Raw genomic sequence first — 21,335 nt, forward strand, 5'->3', positions numbered from 1 at the left:
CAATACTCCTCTATCTATTCTTCAACACCCCCTTTTCACTAAAACCAGGCTGAGGAAAATCTCATGATTCCGGGCATTTTTCTGTTATAAGCAAGATGACCAAATTAAGCATTATGTAAGTAAGGAACATGTTAACACTTACCTATGTGGTAGGAAAAAAGTAAATAATGGCAATGTTAATAAATCTTTTTTTTTTTTTTTAATTTTCAGTTTTTCTTGGCATCATTTAATACTGTGCAAGGTCCTAGTATCTGTACTTTCTTTGCTATTCTCATATATGAAGCACTTCATAACAGATCAAAGCACCTAAATTAAGTTAATTATTCTAACTGAGTGCTTGCATGTTGCTTATGGTCTAACATAAAAATGTAAATATGAAAACACATTAGATAAAGTATACATGTGAGAATGAAACAAAATATATTCATACAACTCAAATAAGCACAAAAAATGATGTGCAGACCAAAATTACTAAAGTACATGATAAATGATAAAAAGAGACTAAGACCAATCAGTGACTAAGACATCACACTGACCTCACTGAGGATTTCTCAGGTTGGCACAGGTTCTACATATAAAATGGACCATGACTAATGATTCCAGAAAAAAAGTAATGGAAACAGCATGTACTTCAAACATTTCAGATTGACCAGGAGGATTGGGGAGGCCAGTTGTAACTTCTTCAATTGTAACTCCTCATATTATAACTGAGTGTAAGCTTTCCAGAAGTCCCCAACCCCTTCAGGAAAGCTGCTAGCTGGAATGTCTCTCCTCCACTGCCAATTGGGAATATTCTGGTCACTACTGTGACAGAACTTTATTGCTCCAAATTGTTTCTGTTAAGTCATTGAGAGTCACATATTATTTATGAAAGTATACTATGTGAAGAGTGCTATGTGGTTCCTAGAGTTAATGAAAAGGCAGCAAAAGTGAATACTGATATTTATGGAGCATACCTGCCAGATTTCTACCAACACCTCCAAATGACTGGGAAATAATTCCAAGGTTTGTCTCCCCCATCTGGAAAAGTTGAAAGGATATTTTTTATATAAGAAATTTGTCATTTCCATATAGTATTTTATACACTATTGATCCTCAAGTAAATATTAAATGAGAAGAGTCTGTTTTTTCAATCTTTCAATAGTGAAAAGTACTATTTCACATGAGCACTTTTACCAGAAAAGAGCACACCTATGATTTCACTTTTTTAGTATTGAGCTGGTGGAAGAACTCAAAATTGTGTTGATTCCTGGAATTTGGCTTCCTCCATTAGCTCCATACTAGACCAGTGATGTCACCAGTCATTATTTCATGTTGCAATTTTCCAAAGCTCATTCATGAGAGAGCGCTTTTTGTTATTAAAAGATAGAAAACTATTACTGTTCCACTTAAAAAAATAACTGCATTATTTTACTTTTCTATAAAACCCTATGCACAAATTTAACTACATCATTCTGTTAAAGGTTTATATTTTTAACTCTCTCCTAAGGGGAAGTTACATTTTATGATGGAATATTTAACCAGTATAAGATATCTTTATTATTATTCCTAAAATTATTCCACAGTAGGCATGGAAGTTAAAGAGAGTTAGAGACAGAGATAGAAGCCATGAAAAAGGAGAGCAGGAAACCATTAAGTCACAGCAGAAACCGCCCCTATGAAATACAGTAGGTGGTACTCTACTACATATCATGAAGTTCAAAACTACCAAGCCTGCCATTTCAAAGGGAACTTGATTGGAGCAGGCTCTAGGCTGTAAATCTCAAAGAGTTTTCCAGTTCTTCATTCACGCATCGATTAATTTTCTAAATCCACATTTTCTAATACAGAATCCTACAGGGGCAGTTTAAAAAAAAAAATAATAAAAACCATAAACAGGATTTATTATTTATTAGGTTACAAAAACTCTCCAATATGTGGAATAGCCATCACAAAGAAATTCATCCATTATCCAACCCGCTATATCCTAGCACAGGGGTCTGCTGGAGCCAATCTCAGCCAGCACAGGGCGCAAGGCAGGAACAAATCCCCGGGCAGGGCACCAGCCCATTGCAGGGCACACATACACACACAGGACAATTTAGGATCGCCGATGCACCTAACCTACATGTCTTTGGGAGGAAGCCCATGCAGACATTGGGAGAACATGCAAACTCCATGCAGGGAGGACTCGGGAAGTGAACTCAGGTCTCCTTACTGCAAGGCAGCAGCGCTACCACTGTGCCGCCTACAAAGCAATTTCAAACACCAAAGTGTAGTGACATTTGTCAACCTCGAAAGTCTTAGGAATTTGACACATTTTTCTTGAGGAAACTTTCAATAACTAATTAGTGCAGAAAACAATTAACTGATAATAACCACTGATACTGACACACTCCTTAGTCATAATTTATAATATAAATCAACATAACCATGGTTTGTTAGTAACATCAGCTTTAGCAGATGTGGATGAGGTAGCGCACACAGATGTTGAGTGATAGACAAATGTATTGCATTTCAGTTCTGTTCTTTTTGTTTGGTATTGTAGGGAGTGATTGGGTCAGTGCATGTTCTGGCCCTATCACCACTCAGGAATCTGAAGTACTCCCTCAGTACAAGATCAAGAAAAGTGTTTGCCAGTGCAAATTTCAAAATAAAATAAAATAAAATCAATTGAATTATCTGAGCACTTTACGCTTCATTTTGCCTGCAGCTAAGATGTACAGCTCAATACATTTGAATAATAATAATAATAATAATAATAATAATAATAATAATTCATTTGTATAGCACATTTGCCATACTCAAGGTGTGGTGTGGAAGAAAATTATGAATACAGACACCAACCCACCCAAACTGGAATGCCCTGGTTTAAGCAATAAAACACTGGCAGGAGAAAGCATCGATCGTTATTCTTTATCTAAATCCCCGAAGAGGCAAAAAACATCATATTAGTGTTTTTTGCAAAGAAAAAAGTCTCCTCTGCGCTGTATTTATACAATCAATTGATTAGGTCTCTATTCTTTAACAGGAATACATTACAAATTCAGAAAAATGTTAACATGATTGGTTACACCTAGTTGCTAACGGGACATAGCAGATATTGATACCTTAGATGACCACAATTTGATTTATAGTCCTGGTCAAAAAGAAAAGAACAATGGCCTATATATATATATATATATATATATATTGCTCAAAAGAATTAAAGGAACACTTTTTAATCAGAGTATAGCATAAAGTCAGTGAAACCTATGGGATATTAATCTGGTCAGTTAAGTAGCAGAGGGGGTTGTTAATCAGTTTCAGCTGCTGTGGTGTTAATGAAATTAACAACTGATGCACTAGAGGGGCAACAATGAGATGACCCCCAAAACAGGAATGGTTTAACAGGTGGAGGCCACTGACATTTTTCCCTCCTCATCTTTTCTGACTGTTTCTTCACTAGTTTTGCATTTGGCTACAGTCAGTGTCACTACTGGTAGCATGAGGCGATACCTGGACCCTACAGAGGTTGCACAGGTAGTCCAACTTCTCCAGGATGGCACATCAATACGTGTCATTGCCAGAAGGTTTGCTGTGTCTCCCTGCACAGTCTCAAAGGCATACAGGAGATTCTAGGAGACAAGCAGTTACTCTAGGAGAGCTGGAGAGGGCCATAGAAGGTCCATAACCCATCAGCAGGACCAGTATCTGCTCCTTTGGGCAAGGAGGAACAGGATGAGCACTTCCAGAGCCCTACAAAATGACCTCCAGCAGGCCACTGGTGTGAATGTCTCTGACCAAACAACCAGAAAGACTTCATGAGGGTGACCCAAGGGCCCCATGTCCTCTAATGGGCCCTGAGCTCACTGCCCAGCAGCATGCAGCTCGATTAGCATTCGCCATAGAATACCAGAATTGGCAGATGCACCACTGGTGCCCTGTGCTTTTTACAGATGAGAGCAGGTTCACCCTGAGCACATGACAGAAGTGAAAGGGTCTGGAGAAGCCATGGAGAACATTATGCTGCCTGTAACATCATTCAGCATGAGCAGTTTGGTGGTGGGTTAATGATTGTCTGGGGAGGCATATCCATGGAGGGTCACACAGACCGCTACAGGCTTGACAAAGGCACCTTGGCTGCCATTAGGTATCAGGATGAAATCCTTGGACCCATTGTCAGACCCTATGTTGGTACAGTGGCTCCTGGTGCACGACAATTCCTGGCCTCATGTGGTGAGAGTATGCAGGCAGTTCCTGAAGGATGAAGGAATTGATACCATTGACTGGCCACCACACTTTCCTGACCTAAATCCAATAGAATACCTCTGGGACATTATGTTTTGGTCCATCCAATGCCACCAGGTTGCACCTCAGACTGTCCAGGAGCTCAGTGATGCCCTGGTCCAGATCTGGGAGGAGATCCCCCACAACACCATCTGTCATCTCATTAGAAGCATGCACCGATGTTGTCAGGCATGTATACAAGAACATAGGGGCCATAAAAAGTGCTGCACAATTTTGAGTTGCTGCAATTAAATTTTGGCAAAATGGACTAGCCTGCCACATAATTTTTTCACTCTGATTTTTGGGGCGTCTTTGAATTCAGGGCTCTGTAGGTTGATCATTTTATTTCCATCAAACGATGTGGCATCATTTCGCTCCTAACACATTACCCAGTCTATATCAGTATAGATATCCAGGAGGATTTCTTTTCCCATTGAGATCTGATGTGTTTTCAAAGTGTTCCTTTAATTTTTTGAGCAGTTTATATATATATATATATATATATATATATATATATATATATATATATATATATATATATATATATATATATATTATGATCCAGCTGGGTACAAAAACAGGAAACTTAGTATTGAAGGGTATGCCATAAATATAACACTATTCTCTTAAGGGTTTATATACAGTAAAATAACAAGAAATACATGTATCATTATGAATAATAAAATAACAGTGTCAGCTTTTAAGCATAAGTGCAGAAGGATATGAGACTCAGACACATGCCAGGTGCACATTGGACCAGGGTTCAAATTCAACTCTTACAGTGGCACAACATGCCATTGAGTTCACCAAGGAGCAAAATTCTAACTGGCTGCAGAAAAGCATATTTTGTCTTATTACTTTAGTTTGCCCAGGCAATTCAAGTCAAAGGTTATCTCAGTAGTTAGCACCACTTATACACACATCCATGGACCTAGATATATATTTAGCCTCAATCAGTATCTGCAACTAGTCTGCATTTTCTTTCTGTGCTTCTGTGGATCTTTTCAAGGTATACCATTTTCTTATCAAAAAATGCATTTGGAATTGATTAGGTTTATCCAGCCATCTCCAGGGAGTTTCAGACTTTCTGCCTTAATTCTGCTACAACCTTATAGTGGAGTAAAAGGTTATACATTGGAATAGATAAATTAATTTCAATCCTCAGCCAATTAAATCAAACTATAAGCAGTTCATTTTTCTTTACATCACAGACAGGCAAAGGGTACTTTGAATTTTATTTTTCTTAAGATAATACATTAGTTTAGATATTGCAAAAAAGAATTTATTACTTATATACCGCTATGCTGGAAAACCTAAACAAATGCTTCTTTTGGTCTTACTGTGCAATCCTCTTAGTCTTAAATGATTAAAAAGCTTTATAAAAGCAGATTTTTACCTCAACAAGCAGGACACTTTCTAATAATATGACATACACTTCTCAAATGAAACTGTATTACTTGGATAATAGGACCATTTCTGTGGAACATAGCAAATCACCACCCTTTTGTGTTATGAACGGGCAAATCTGAGCAGTTCATCTTATATAGCTCAGAATGAAAAACAAACAATTTAGCTAACATAATGAAAGGAACTGTTGACAGAACAATCTTGAGTTGTGTGTTTTTCATATTTTATGATCATTTTTGAATTTTTTTATATTGTTATGCATTTCTGTTATGTTTGTATTTATGTACTGTGACATAAATTGTGAGTTTAATTGTGTACTTTGTGGGTGGAGCCTGAGAAGGCGGAACCATTCTAACATCACTGCCCCTCCCTCTGCCTTTATCTGGAGGCCAGTGTGAGAGAACCCACAAGTGTGGTTTACCAACCGCCAATTAACAAAAGAAGAAGAAAAAGAACCAGCCAGTGGATCATGGTGAGTTTACAGTATGTTTGGAGAATTTATAAGTATTGTTTTCTTTTGATATTTTCTGGTCCTGGATTTTGCTCCTGTTACTGAATTTTGCTTGTGGATTTCATACTGGGACTTGTTTGCCTTGGATTGCCTTTGTAGGTACATCCTTTTGGTTCTTTTTTAATTCATTTAAACCATTATATCACTTTAAAGTTCCTTTCCCCTTCATTCATTTTACTGGAATGTTTAACCTCCTTAGTGTTACATTATTTCTCAAATAAACATGTAAAAAGCATTGCATTTTTTGGCTTGAAAAAAATGACATTTTTAATAAATCTCATCTTTCTACTGTAAAACGTGCAAAACACTAAACAGTATAATAATGATACAAATAACAATGAATAATAATAATAATAATGTGAAAAGAATAATAACAATAAGAATGATGATGCTGATACCATACATACTGTCAAAGTATGTCTTTTGTGTGGTATATCTTTGAACGGGAAAACTGCTTAGGTGTACGGTCATTTACCCAACACCGTTCTGCACGGTTCCTCTCAACAATTCTTTTGGTCACATCATCATCAAGAAAAAAATTCAAGTAAGTAAGTGGATCTTGGCTGTCAACGTTCACTTTTATTCCTGGCTGCCCCACAAAATCAAAACAAGGTGGTGCTGGTTTGTTTGAAGCATGGTCAATAGAAAAAGAAACACAAGTGTCACTTTTGATTAATCAGAATCACTTTCGGTTTCACTGTCCATTTCAATTTCACTGTCTGAAAACAGATTCACTCCCTCATCACTGCTGATGAGAAGCTTCTCAACATCACTGCTTGTATCACTGTCAAGAGTGTGCAGCACCTGGGCTGCTGACCTGTTCTTACAAGATGCCATTATGAGGCTAGGAGAAGATGTGTCTGTACCATTGCTCAGGTAGTCCACAGGCCTGACACTTACATAAGACACTTCTATACCATTGCCTGAGTAATGCTCGGGACATACGTTGTTAGCCCTTTTACATCCCGAGCAATCCTCAGGTCTAATGCTAACGTGAGATACAACTATACAGTTGCCCGAGTGACACCCAGGACTAATGCTTTTAACTCTGTGTACACACCTCAAGTGATGCTCGGGTCTAACACTAAGGGTGCAAAACTAAGCATTTTCAGGCTGTTATATTTAAAATCACAAGAAAAAAATAAAATGGCATTTCATAAATTGAGACTTTTTGTAACCAAGAATTTCAAGAGTAAGGAATTTTGTAATAAAAGGAATGGAAGGAAATTCCAAGAGATCACATAAGCATTGCAGAGCAGCATAAGACTGCCTGTCTCACTCAAAGTACACATTCTCTACAGCTTTGAATTATAAGTTAATAATGTATCTTTTTAAGGTGTGGGCAGCACAGCCACCTGTGTACCTCTGATCTTGTGTAACATTCTGTGACAGCAAATTCCCTTAGAACAATAAAATCACTTGTGTATTGCAAAATATTATTCTCATAATTTATTAAAAGACATGATGTACATGTATTTAGATAAAACGTGTCCGGCATTGTGAATTGACTAGGGCAGTTCTCCAAATTTAATTAAATTTAAGATTATTAAATAATGTAAGTGGCAGGCATGGTGGCACAGTGGTAGCACTGCTGCCTCACAGAATGGAGACTAGCAATCATGCTCCAGGTCCTCCCTGTGAGGAGTTTACATGTTCTTCTTGTGTCTGTGCAGGTTGCCTACATATGCTTTGGTTTCCTTTCAAAGACATGGAGATTAGGTGAGTTGGTGACACTAAATTGTCCCTAGAGTGGGTTTAGTGAGTGTGTTCACCCTGCAATGGACTAGCGTCCTGTCCAGGGTTTGCTCCTGCCTTGCACCCTATGCTGGCTGGGATAGGCTCCAGACTCTCCACAACCATAGTCTGGACTAAGCAGGTTAGACAATGACAATATATATTGTAAGCTATATTTTAGTCAGTGACACAAGCAAGTACTTACCACAATGTTTTCTTCTTTCATTTTTGCAATGAAGTCTACATTAATCCCACCAATCACTACCTGAGAATTGAGAGATAGATTATTAAAGAAACTTAAGACAACAGGTGACCTCTGCAAAGCATCAAAGCAAAACCACTCCAATGGCAAAGGTAATTCTTCAAACAAGGATGGGATGAAGACATAAACCAGGACTAAAAAATGCCTTGTCAATCCCAGTGCATACAGCCTCAGAAAAAAAATAAGTCAGGTGATGAATGAAGGTTTAATACGGTACAAGACATTGTCCTCAAACTGCTGTATACGCCTACTTAGAAAGGTCCACATTGAACATATATAAATAAATTGCCGTCGCTATTAGTTTATAGTAAACGGGGCTGTTATATTTAGGGACAGTTTAATTTAGTTCCTCCTAATCTGGGGCCTTCAAAACCCAATTAGTGTGTATAGTGCATCATATATAAGTATACTCCTTACAAGACACAATCTCAAGAAGGATTCAGTTTTCAACACCTTCAAGACCTGAACATTCTTTTCTATTGTCACCCAAACGCATAGCATGTACAGGTAAATTGATTTTTGCAATCTATTAACAGTGGCTGCTAAATAAACTAAGGAAAAATTTTAAAATATCAACAACATAGGCCATTTTATTATGTTCAAACCAGACTGAAACAACATCCAATAGGACTGTGCTATTTTCAGGAGCAGCGAAGATGAGCAAAATGTAGTCAAAGTCAAAGTCTGTTAAATATATACCTGAAACTAATCCCAAAATGAAAATCCTAGGCAAAACTGCTAATTAATACAAAACTAGAGTTCTCAACAAGAAGTGTTTTTCCCCAAATAATGTATTTCTTTTTTAATTTGCTTGAGTGCTAATCCTTTGTAAGTCTTTCCTGAGTTTTTACTTGTTAAATGCAAGCAGCAGCCATCTTTTGTATCATGTACCTAGTGTGGACCACGCAGACAGACACAAGTTCAAGTCCAGCAAACACCTTTATTTTAAGTGAAACAGCGCTTTCCCTTTGCTCCCCACTACATAGCACAGTACATAAACACAGTCACACTCTTTTCTTCTCTTAGTCTGCTGCCTCTACTTCTCTCCCAGCAAGCTTCATCTTCCTCCTCCCAACTCTGGCTCCTCGAATGGAGTGAGACAGATGAAGTGCTGCAACCCTGGGTTCTGAAACTGTCCAAGCGCACCCTGGCGGTGGTCGCGGACCCCAGCAGGGTTGAACTTCTAAGCTCCAAACTCGTGGCCCCGCTGTGAATTGCCCTGAATATGCCCTCTCCCCCAGTCCACCACACTAGCAGCCATCATGTAACTATCATCATAGTTGTCAAGAGCTCCATAATGACAGTACCCTTAGAAACAAACACAGACAGTGGCAGTGTGAAGACAAGACTCCAAGTCTTAAAAGTAAAAAAAAATATCCTTAACTTCTTTCAGAAGATTGTAATTGTGCCATAAATGTGTAAGGTGTGAAAAATATGCCATTAATGGATACATTAAATGAGGATATACTGATGACCTAAGAATTGTCCTATGAAATAGCATTTTAGTATTCATAAAAACAGTATGAAAGTTCCCAGCTGAAAATAAAAAAATAAAAAATAAAAAATCTTACCAATTTTTCTATTCGGAGCTTGCGAAGACGTGCAGAGACAAAGCAGATCATTAACACAAACTGAGTAAGAATTCTCCCATCAGGTGGTGTGCTTCAAACAGCTGCCATTTGAGCAATGAGCTATCATTTGGCCTTTTGTGTAGGCAGTGTCCTGGCTGCTAAATCCCACTGTTCATCAGTCCCTTTCAGATTCTCAAGATGTACTCTGGCAAGTAACAATGTATACAATAATCTATTCTGGTGTTATGTCCGAATCGGATGTTAGTGAGTATCCCTGGCTGGACAAGTCTTTATTTGTGATTGGCTGAAAGCAAGAAGAAGTCTTACTTTATGGAGAAAAAAGATAGTAGATGTTTTCAATAGAATAGGCAATTTTAAAAAGATGTCATTATATAGTTCACCATTTTTTTTAAGAGACAAAACTTGTTATGTTCAGCCAGAGTTCCTAGCCTAACTGGTGTTCAGATACCTGTTTAGTCTCTTTTTTGTTATTCTTTATTTCCTTTGTTTATGTTAATATTGTTACTTTTGGTATCTATTTGCATTCAGTGTTTTTTTTATTAGTTTTGTGTATTATTTGATTTCTATGTGTCTATGCTGGTTCTGTTATGCTCCATGTGTTTTGGGGTTGGTTCCCTAAGAGGTGAAGCCACCTGTCAATCTCCATCAAGGGACTGCCCTCAATCCAATATAGGCTGAGTAAACACACAGTCCCTTGCGGTTCATTGCATGTGCTACTGTGGGTGAGTTGGTGAGATGATTCATTATTGATTGTTTATCGCAACTTTACTGGATGTGGAATTTTTGCTTTGTGTTTTTTGCGACTTTCTTTACCATCTTGATCACCTATTTCAGGATACTTCTTCTGAACCTTTTTGTGCTCCCTGGAGATCTGATTGTTACAGAGCATTTTTGGTAAAAACAATCAAACAAAACCAAACTAAGCCATAGAAAACTTTACAATTATCTTAAGACTAACAAAATTAAAATCATTGGAAAGTTTACTTTTGTAGAACTATAGATTGCTTTTACTATAATGTCTACAAGATTGCAAGGTCTTTCCTGTTGCAAACAAAGTTTATGTCATCTGCCATGATGTTACTGGTCACATGGCAAATGTGTTATGTTAATGGCAATCATTTAGCATCATATCATTTTGTCACTGTAGTAATGATTAACTTAATAACAAACAGAAATAAAAATTAATAACAAACAAAAAAATAGGATAAGCAAATGAATGACACATTCCTGACACCTTGATTTACTGTATTACACTGAGAAATGTGCCCATTGAATTTGAGACCTGTCCATTGTTCTTATGCAGGGAGAATGCCAATTACTCTTGGTGAATGATAACTGCATCATGCAAACACGGAGGCTTTTCAAAAAAATGTTTTTTTTTACTGCATAAAGTGCACATTTTAAATAACTTGCATTCTACTGTCATGTTACATTTGATTTCACTTTTAGATGATGCTCTATAAATACAAGCTCTATTTTAGGTAGTTGGTTATCACATACGGTATATGTTTCCGGAAGAATACTCACAGGCATCTTATGGTTTTCAGGGGTTTTGTTCTTCTTTGTATGAAGTGCAGAAGGGAATCCATTTCTCTTCATACGCTTGCTTAGACATACGGCTATCTTGCTACCTACTTTAGCATTGTTTTCAATAAGTGCCATGTCTGGAATAAAAATATGTTTAAAGAAAAATACAAGAAAATAAATTATACTTGTTTTTGAATAAAATATGATACACTAGGAAGCCATTCTTCATTGAAGCCTTCAGTTATTTTTTAGTTGTAGTTTAATTTTACCATTACTGTCAGTTTCTGTGAAATTGCAGGTGAACTGATTATTATAGTTTAATTTACGGAATCTGACTTCTCTGTTTCACAGCTATAGGAAGTTAGAGCCTTTTCCTAACTATACTGTGTATAAGGCAGAAAACAGGACACTAGTCCATCACAAGGCGTACGTACCATATGTATTTATACCACCCACACAGAATCAATTCATGAAATTTTACAAAAGAAGAGATGTTGAGATATGGAAATATAAACTGAAATTGTGGAGAAAACCAACGCACATTGCAAGAACATGCAAATAATGCCATATCAGGGATCAACATTTACATCTGTGTAATGTTTGACAGAAGAGTAATAACCATTAAACCAGTGTGCCACCTGTTGGTCCTTCTGGTAAATTAAACAATAAACAATTAAACATCTACACATGAATCTGTTTGAGTCTAATCTTTACTGGAATATGCTGTTCATAAACAAGCAACGTCAGGTATATTAGGAATCCTGTGTATATAACTAATGTTTCAAATTATTAGTAAAAAGTGTACTTTATTACAGATTTTCCTATCAAGTTTGTTTCAATGAACAACCCGGAACAAACATTGATTTAATTTTGAGCAGCACTGCTTAATTTCTTTGCATGTGTTTGCTTACTTGAAAGTACCCGCAGGACACTTGTCACATCTGGACACAATAGGTGATGATGCAACTACAGCTACAACTGCGGATGTTCAAAGAAAGATGATGTAACTAGAAGACCACTTTCTTACATTTTTGCACTTTTACAAAATAGAACATTCTGATTACTGGTTGTAAGCTCTTTAAGAAAGTTAAAAACAGTCATTATGCTAACATTCATTAACTTTCAAAAGATGCATCTTGTTCCTTTTCCTGTACCATTATTTAAATAGAGGAAAATATTTTAGATTTTGTATTTTACGTGCATTACCTTTTTTGCATCTGAAGAACTTGATTCATTCTCATACATTTCTCACACTTGTATTGCATCAGAAACATTACACACATTCAGACTTGCGCTCAAAATTATATAAAACAGATGGAAGTTATGTGCTCTGATATTGGGCCATTGCTTTGGGTGTTTGGGGAGCTGCAGCACCCCTGAGGGCCACATGCTATATTTCTTCCTATTTCCCCTCATGAAAAAAGAATGTTTGCTCTTTGCTGTACGTTTGTTTGGTTTTTCATATAGATGTCAGAGGGGGATATTTTTTGTACACTGAGGCATTCCATTTCTCTCTTAGGAAAAGAAACATGTCAATATTACATTTAAAACCCAGAATATGACCAGGAAATATGCACCTATTGTTGGCACTGGGGGTGAGAAGTTAAAAGGCTGTCTGCAGATTGTAGGTATTTGCTGTATTGCAAAGGAGTCACCACTTTGAAGTTTTTGGCTGGCTGATATTACAAACAATACCAAGTTGTGATAACAGAACTGCTCCTTCCTTGGAGGATACCTGTCTTGGAAATTAACATGTTTGACAATATTGGTTGCTAATCAGCAGATCTGTACTCATTAATAGCTGGTAACAATACATTTTGTTAACTTGTGTTTTCATTGTTAAACCCAGGAAATTTAGATGTGCCATTGTTTAATCCATTTGTCCAGAACTGATAATGGCAGGGACTGAAGGAGATTTAAGTTTCTGGGCAGGAGAAGGCAAAAGTGGGACAGTCCACTGAGAACACTGCCAAGACTCGCAGAGAGCACAGGGGCTCACTGTCAGAATGGAGTGCATGGCTGGTGCGACGTGTGGGACACGGACGGCAACACTTACCCCGAGGGAGGAAGAGACAACTCCACAAGAAGATGGTTGTGGTTCCAGCGAGTGAGGGAAGCTGCGTGAAAGGACCGAGAAAAGCTGGCAGACGAGAAGTGAGGCGTGCCTAGGTCACAGCAACACAAAGAGCCCAGAGTGGAGAAAAAGAATGACGAGGTGACAGGGATTCCACGATTGGACAAAACTTCTGTTGTGAAATGAGTGTCTAGTGAACAGAGTACATCCACAGACAGTTGAACGATTAAGTGTTGGGGTAACACAGTGCGCAAACTGGACTCTGCACCACTAAAAGTTGTATCCTCCAATTCTGTTTTTGACGGACTTTTAGAGTGTGGACTGTGTGTTTTCCTTTTAAAAAAAGGAAATTCGTTCTTGATATTGTTAGATTTTATGTTCATTTATCTTTTTCATGTACTTATTATTGTCCAGTGTAAGTTACTGTTGCTTTTCCTGAAATTACTGTTGTGTCGTTCATTGTGTGCTTACTCACCGCCCAATTTAAAGAAACCTGTGTGCTATTATTGGTAAATTTCAGGAGTTCCCAGTCTCTTAATAAAACTGGGTGGCGTAGTCGGATATTTAAATGGTGTCTAAGTTAGATTACCTGTGAGCGTGACCAGACACCTGTCACATATATATAACTTTTTTAAGCTATATTTTAGCTACAGGCTGTTGTCTTTTGCATTGACCAAACATAATATGTGCACCTCAGTACCAATGCTACTATACTTTACACCCCACTGAATTTGCTTTCTGCCTGGCACTGGGTGGCTTGCATCCACTGACAGCCAGGTTTTTGAATGAGGTGTTCCTATTATCTTTTTTTAATTGTTCTTCAAGAGAGTCTTCTCTTCAAGGCTCACACAAACATGTTTGATGGACTGAGTGATCTACTCTTGTTTGCCAAATTTCGTATGTTCTTATGTAAAACCACTCTATTTACTTAACAGATAAGATCTTATTTTTTGGTTAAATGTGAACATTTACAGATTTAGTGTTTCTTTGATTTTCTCTTCCGCAAAAAAAAAAATTTGGATGTGAGCATCAGTAGGCTTTGTGACCTAGGAACCAAGTTTCCCAAGCAGTTTTGTAATATTCAATAATTATTTACTGCTCTGATGCTGATATTTCTGATCATAAAATAGGTCATTACAATAGCAATTGATGAGAAAAATTCATAATTAATTGCAGAATTATGGTATTTTAGGATTCCTCCAGAGTGCCTCTTTCTCTTGCACGATTTGTTTCAAAAACTAATCAGCACATCGTTACCTCATAAAAGGCTTACGTTTCAAGTTTGGCATTTTTCTATCCAGCCACTTTAGCTCTATACCATCCTCAAGAAACTGTGACACACAGACACACACCGATCATTGAGATATCGATGTTATTGGTATCAGGGGTATCAAATTTTTTAATTTTTCAAAAACCAGAGTTCAAAATTTTTGACGAATCTAAAGCTTTTGCTCCTCTCCCACAGACGATAGATTATGGTCGGGGAGGGTGCAAAGCAAAAAGGATACTGGTCTCCAGAGACTTGCCTTCCATCAGCTCATTGACTCACTGTAGTATGTATAACGTCTGATAAGTGAATGCGATCATATAAATTTTGGTGGACTAAAAAAGGACAGTGTATGTAATCGGTGGATGCATGTTTGTTTAAATTACTCTTAATATAACCTGTCCATGATTATTTCCCACCTTATTCCCAGTGCCATTGCCCTATGCAAATTGACTGCTTTTGTCTAGAATGGGTATAAAAGATCAGAGAACCTTAACATTAAAACCTACATGTATATGTTTGGTATCATTCTTTTCTGAATTTATCAAACTTTAATGTGATGTTATTAGATTTTCAAATGGTTATTCCGTTTTTAAATTATAGGCTAAAAATATCAACAACTCACATCCCATGAGACTTTGTACCAAGAGATTTAATCTCACCCAGGGCCAGAAATAAAAGATAAAGAGCAGGACAGCTGCTGTACAAGCTTTTAAATGTTCGAAGCGCCACACGAGATGCAGATAACGAGGGACAGCAGCGCTGCTGATCGAGCAAAGAGGAGGAAAAAAAAAATTTGTTTCCCATTGTATCACCGTTTAAGAGCAGGTTTCGGAGGAATGACTGCGTCTCCTTGGGGCGCGTTCAGCCCCCCACTTCACAATGTGAGTGGCAGAGACACGGGTTGGTGAGCGAAGCGAGCAGGGGGGAACCCCCTAGTATATTGTAACATTCTCAAACAAACTTAATCCAGTTCACCATCACTGGGAACTCAGAGAAACAATCAAAATCAATTCAGTTCATGGTGATTTTTAGAGAAAAAAATGTTCCTTAGTTTAAGGGATACAAAGGAATTAATGCTTTTATAGGTTAATCTGAATGATTTATTAGACTCACCTCTTTTGAAAGAAATTCAAAAAATATTTTCAAAAATTTTTGTTGTGCATTGTTTACAAAAGAGCGTAGGACTGCGTCAGTGTGCATTTGCAAAGGAAAAAAACAAAGGTTATTTCCATGCTAAAAAGGAAAGGAGATTAAAGACACAATATTTCAGCTGCATAGTCTTCATCAGGTTTATATTTGAAAAAGAAAGGGCAGCTAACATATATTGGAGGGAAAGGAGAGAACAAAGCCAAGGTAGGTGAAAGATGAGTGGGTGAGAGTAGATGAGGAAATGAGAGAGATTAAAAAGTTAGTTGGTTATTGAGACCTGAAAAAAAATATGTGATTCCAGTGTGAGAATGAGCTTAGCTTCTTGTTTTTCTTTGAAAAGTGACTTTGAAGCCTTGGGAAAGAACACAGAGAGATCAGTGTGGCTATGAGCAAGGGATGTGAAGTGTTCTACAATAGGCTTTGTAAGGTCATTTGATTTTAATGGATTGCGTGTGCTCCCTGAAACAAGTCTGCTAGCCATGCCCCTATTTCACTTATGTACATAGCTGGACACTTCCAACAAGAAATGCTGTAAATAACATTTTAAACTGGTAAGAGGCCCATTGTTTAATATTTAATTTACCAGAGGGACCAGATGCAAGGGTATTTATTGGTGACATATTTGCAGGTAGCTCCTGTTCCAGCTCAATGTGCCTGGTAAGGAATATGGCTTTCCTCTGTGAAGTGAGCTGCAGACAAGAAGACTGAAGATTAGGTGGTTCACAGAAGAGATCAAAGGAGGGTTAAAAAAAAGGCTCCTGTGGAAGGATTTTGTTTGATGACCTGTTACAGTTGGCTACAAACATTGTATCCGTCATTAGAATTTCCTAACAATGTAAATTGTTTTCTAGTGTCTACGGCACTGTGTCATTATATTGTGTATTGTATTGTTGCTGAATTTATCATTTCTGCATCTGTGGGATAAGCAACAACACATTTTGTTGTAATGTAAGGCACAATAACAATTAATTGAATTACACCAGTCAGCCTTAGTACTTTATTTGCAACAATATATACTAGTGGCTAATTTTTAATGCATTCCATGAAGGTTAAGTAGTGCTGAGTTGAGCACTGACTCAGAAGTGTTTTTTTGTGTGACTGTAAAGATAACGGTTGTAACTTATTAATGCCTATGCCAGGCTTCATTTTATGATGAGATGAAGCACTTGTGTTTTTTATATTTTTGTACTGTGGAATAATGTTCATACATACTGCACATTCTTAACTTCTCTGAAGCAGTTTGTTCATAATATGGTTGTGTGGTGCCCATGCCTGAACTTTAGGGTGGTATGCCACTGTCTCAGAGCTCTCACACAATTACTGTACAAGTCCACACTAAGCACAATCAGAGTCATTATTTTTCAGATTTAGTTGCAATCTATTTTACTGTGATTAAAGAAACAACATAAACAGGGGCAAAGTGCAAACTGCACAGAGATTGGTGCAGCATTTAAAATTAGGCTTTGAGACCTGTAAGACATCAGTAGTAATCAACACACTAAAAGGCTTTCCATATAAATGTAATCAACTTGTATTGGACAAATTTGTGTTATGAAACTAGATGAATTAATCAAATTAAGAAAATTTTATGAACAAAATCCTGGGTTCAAATCCTTTTCCCAGACATTGTCCATAAGGAGGTTGTACATCCTTCTCTTATCTGCCTGAGTTCTCCTGCCACATCCTCAGTGTCATGTGTGATTAATCAGCAGTTGCAAAGTGGATGTGTGGGCCCCAAGCAGACTTGAAAATGCTGAATATTACAAACAAAATTTTAAACCTAAAAGTAGCTCTTTGACACCACCTAGTGTTTTTCAACCACCCTTTTTTATACTTTCTGCTCAAGTTTTTCTCTTCCCCAAACTTTTATCATCATTGTATTGCAGCTGTAGGTTGCATATGTCTGAGTGCCTGAAGACATGTCCTTACAAGAATATACAAAAACTTCTTTTTCACACCCCGTTATTCAATATATATATGTGTGTGTGTGTGTGTGTTTTGTACTGCTTGTGATAGATTTCACCCAGGAACTATATCCAGCGGGAATGCCCACAGCACAGAAGGATGAGGGGAAAGCAGCTTACTCAGGATATTGCATCTACCGAGCTGCTAGGTACAAGCCACCCAGGTTATGGTGGCACCACGTATTCTCATAGGGTACACTGTGACTTGTACTTCATTGCCTCAGCCCTGTTGGGTTTCATGGGGACCACCAGTGGGTGCAGAGGGGGCTAATGAGCCCTACTTATTCAGGCTCCAGCTTTACCTGGAAGTGCTCCCGGGCCACAACTTTGGGACAACACGGGAACTATTTCTGGGCTTTTGATAAAAGGATCTGTCTGCCTCAACCTGAAAAACCAGAGTCAGGAGGAGGAGGACAAATATTGCTGTGAGGAGGAGGAGGAGGCTGAGTTGAAGGGGGTTAAAGAGTGCTATGTATTGCTTACTGTGACTATAATTGTGCTGTGGGAAACACTTGTGGAGGAAATAGACTCACACTAATTAAAGATCAGTATGCTTGATACTTGCATCTTAGCCTTTGTGTCCGGTGTTTTGAGGAGCTGCAGTGCTGACTGGTGGTCACATGCTATATTTCTTAATATTTCCCCTAATGAAATAAGGATGTTTGTTCTTTCTTGTACTATTTTTTTGGTAATATTTTATTATTTGTTAGGAATGCAAGCAAAAAATAGTTTTTTTAACTTATATTTTACTTCCAGGCTCCTGTCTTTTGCATTGATTCTTCTCTTCAAGGCTCACACAAACAGACTTGACGGACTGAATGGTCTCCTCTCATTTGCCAAATTTTTTATGCTCTTATGTACAACCACTCTATTTGCTCAACAGATAAAATCTTTTGTTTTGTGGGTTTTACATGAACATTTCAGACTTGGTGTTTCTTAGATTTTCTCTTCCACAGGAAAAAGGATACTGGCTTCCAGTGACTTGCCTTCCATCAGCTCATTGACTCGCTGTAGTATGAATGGTGTGACCTCCTTTCCAATAACGTTTTGAGCCCTATGGAATAAACAAGATGAGTATATTGTATACCATTTCTCTAACCATTGTATGTCTTTATGCAAGCTCTTCTGAGGTTAGAAAATCAATTAGCAGTGATAAATGAGAGACCTCAGGTTTTGAGGTGGAATCGAAAAAGGCCAAATAACCTGATTCAACACAAAAAGGTAACAAATGTTACTTGTAATGCTGATCTAAGAAAAAACATAATGTACATCCCATCTAATCTTCTGTTTTATGTGTCTGCTTTGTCCAGTTCAACATTCTAGGGCAGCAGAAGGCCTATTAACTGCAGCAGAATGACTGCTACATACCTCAGAATAATTTTGTTATTAATATTAATAACAATAACCAATAGGTATGTGATCTGATTGCAACATTTAACCAAATTGTAGAAACTTAACATGTTGGGTATAAATATATATCTATCCAAAAATCAGGTGTTGGTTCTGTAACTGTTCCCCTTAAATGAGACATTTGAGTCCAATGACACATTAAAATGTCAGACTATGCCTTCAAGCTTTAAAGAGCAGACATGAGATCATATGGGTAATTTCTTAATTGAGGTCAAATGATTTTTCTTTCTGCTGAAATCCATTGGCTGGGTATGTAGCCACAGGTGATCTTTGGGAGGATTAGGAAAGTGAGGGCAGATGGTGTTGCCTCTGACCCCAGGTGAGCAGTATAATGTGGAGCTGGAAAAATGACTGTGCAGATAGGAAGTAATTACGATGAGAGGGCATGGAGCCACGTGGACATAACCATGGACGATCAACACAGCAGCAGCACTGGAAGTTGGGCAAAGAAGGATATGGCGTTTAGTAAATCTAACTTCTGACAACAAGGATAGAGACATTGTGCTTCACAGTGTAATAATTCATTCAAATAATCAAAGGAATAAAACAAAATGAAGAGCTATCAACATACTGTCATATAGGACACCCAACCCAGGACAATATTAATATATAATGAAAGTATTAAAAATATCTCAGCATCTATATTAAATATTCTACCCCAAAAGCAGAAGCATAAATGATTATCCATAAGTTTTCAATTGTTGCTCAATGTGCAAAATGCTAAATAGTATTGTACATGATCAATCACTGCGGTGGGCTGGCATCCTGCCCGGGGTTTGTTTCCTGCCTTGTGCCCTGTGTTGGCTGGGATTGGCTCCAGCGAACCTGTAGTTAAGATAGAGCGGGTTGGATAATGGATGGATGGATGGATGATCAATCAATGTGATCAAAATGCTGAGATGCACCATTTCACATACACTGTAAAGTGTGTCACAAAAAACAACATGTGGGTCACTTTAAAGGGCTCTAACCTTCAAGCTCCAGGGCAAAACTGAAAAGTTTGGGCTACACATATTCAAAAGTGAGGAAAGCTATGCTGAGAATACTGCAAGGTCAAATGGCCTGCCTAAGCAACCCAGAAAGAGGCTTGCAGTGCCAGACACAAAGAAAAGTTTGGAAACTCCAAAAGGTAATGTTTTTATAGATAAGAAGCTGCATTGAGCATATCATTGGAAATTGGAAAAAATGATTTTGTTGATTAGGTTCTCAACAAACTTTTTAACAATACATTAAAAATTTTGACAGGCTTACTACTTATTTAGTTTTTGCACAATAGCTCCATCTCAATTGTGGCAGAGCCCATCCTGCCCTTAAAGCAGAGATGCCACTGCCCTTACTGTAGCTAACACACTTCAGCTCCTGCCTGACATTCCCCTGCTACTAAAATAATGAAAGGATCTCTTTGTATCATCTTCTGAATTTTCCAAAATATTTCTTTCCCAATGCCGTTTATCTTTGCATATATCCTTTTCAACCCATAAGCGTTTCATTTAGTGCTGGAGTTAGCTGCCCTGTGGCATTACATGTTTGAGTATCAGACTCAGGCTTGCAGGAAGGCTGAATGTATTCAAATAATATGATAATAAGATGGGGAGAGGGGTCATATCTTGCCTGGAGCGAAAGAGTGCAGCACCGCTGAATAGCATCCGGGCCACATTTACAGAGCTGGGAAGCTCAACCCTGTGGGGGTCCATGGCCACCACCAGGGGGTGCCTGGTTGGTTCCCGAGCCATGGACTGCAGCACTTCCACCACACCAGGAAGTGCTACCGGGAGATCATCACGGAGCACTTGGAGCACATCTGGGTGTGCCATAAAAGGGGCCACCTAACCCCATTCACAGAGACGGAGTCGGTGGTAGTGGACAGAGCTTGCAAGAGAGGAGTGGAGGCAGAAGAAAAAGGGAATTAAAGGAAAAGTACTGAGCCGTATGAGTTATTGTGGTTGTTTTGTGCAGAACTGAAATAAACGTTTGTGTTTTGGACATTGGCTGTCTCGGTGTCTGTCTGTGTTAAGGCTGATCTTCCACACAGTCTATAACAGTGAGCACATAATATACATAGCCACACAAATTTACTGAAATTGAGTTAATTTAAAATTATTATTTGAATTAATATGGAAAGTATGAAGAAAATCAATGCAGGCATTGGGAAAACATGCAAATACAACTCAGGTAGTGCCCAGATAC

General features: G+C 37.9%; 1 protein-coding gene across 1 annotated transcript in view; it reads right to left on the reverse strand.

The window, feature by feature from the left end:
• zgc:136858 (uncharacterized protein LOC678543 homolog) overlaps positions 1–21,335 on the reverse strand; it is a 171,427-nt gene that overhangs the window by 103,581 nt on the left and 46,511 nt on the right. The window contains exons 9-12 of the mRNA XM_039770052.1: positions 18,707–18,792; positions 11,282–11,418; positions 8,106–8,165; positions 957–1,020 (exon numbers count right to left, since the gene is read on the reverse strand). Coding sequence (XP_039625986.1) covers positions 957–1,020; positions 8,106–8,165; positions 11,282–11,418; positions 18,707–18,792 — 347 coding nt within the window. The remainder of the gene's footprint in view (positions 1–956; positions 1,021–8,105; positions 8,166–11,281; positions 11,419–18,706; positions 18,793–21,335) is intronic.

This window comes from Polypterus senegalus, chromosome 11 (assembly GCF_016835505.1).
Source record: "Polypterus senegalus isolate Bchr_013 chromosome 11, ASM1683550v1, whole genome shotgun sequence".
NCBI lineage: Eukaryota > Metazoa > Chordata > Cladistia > Polypteriformes > Polypteridae > Polypterus > Polypterus senegalus.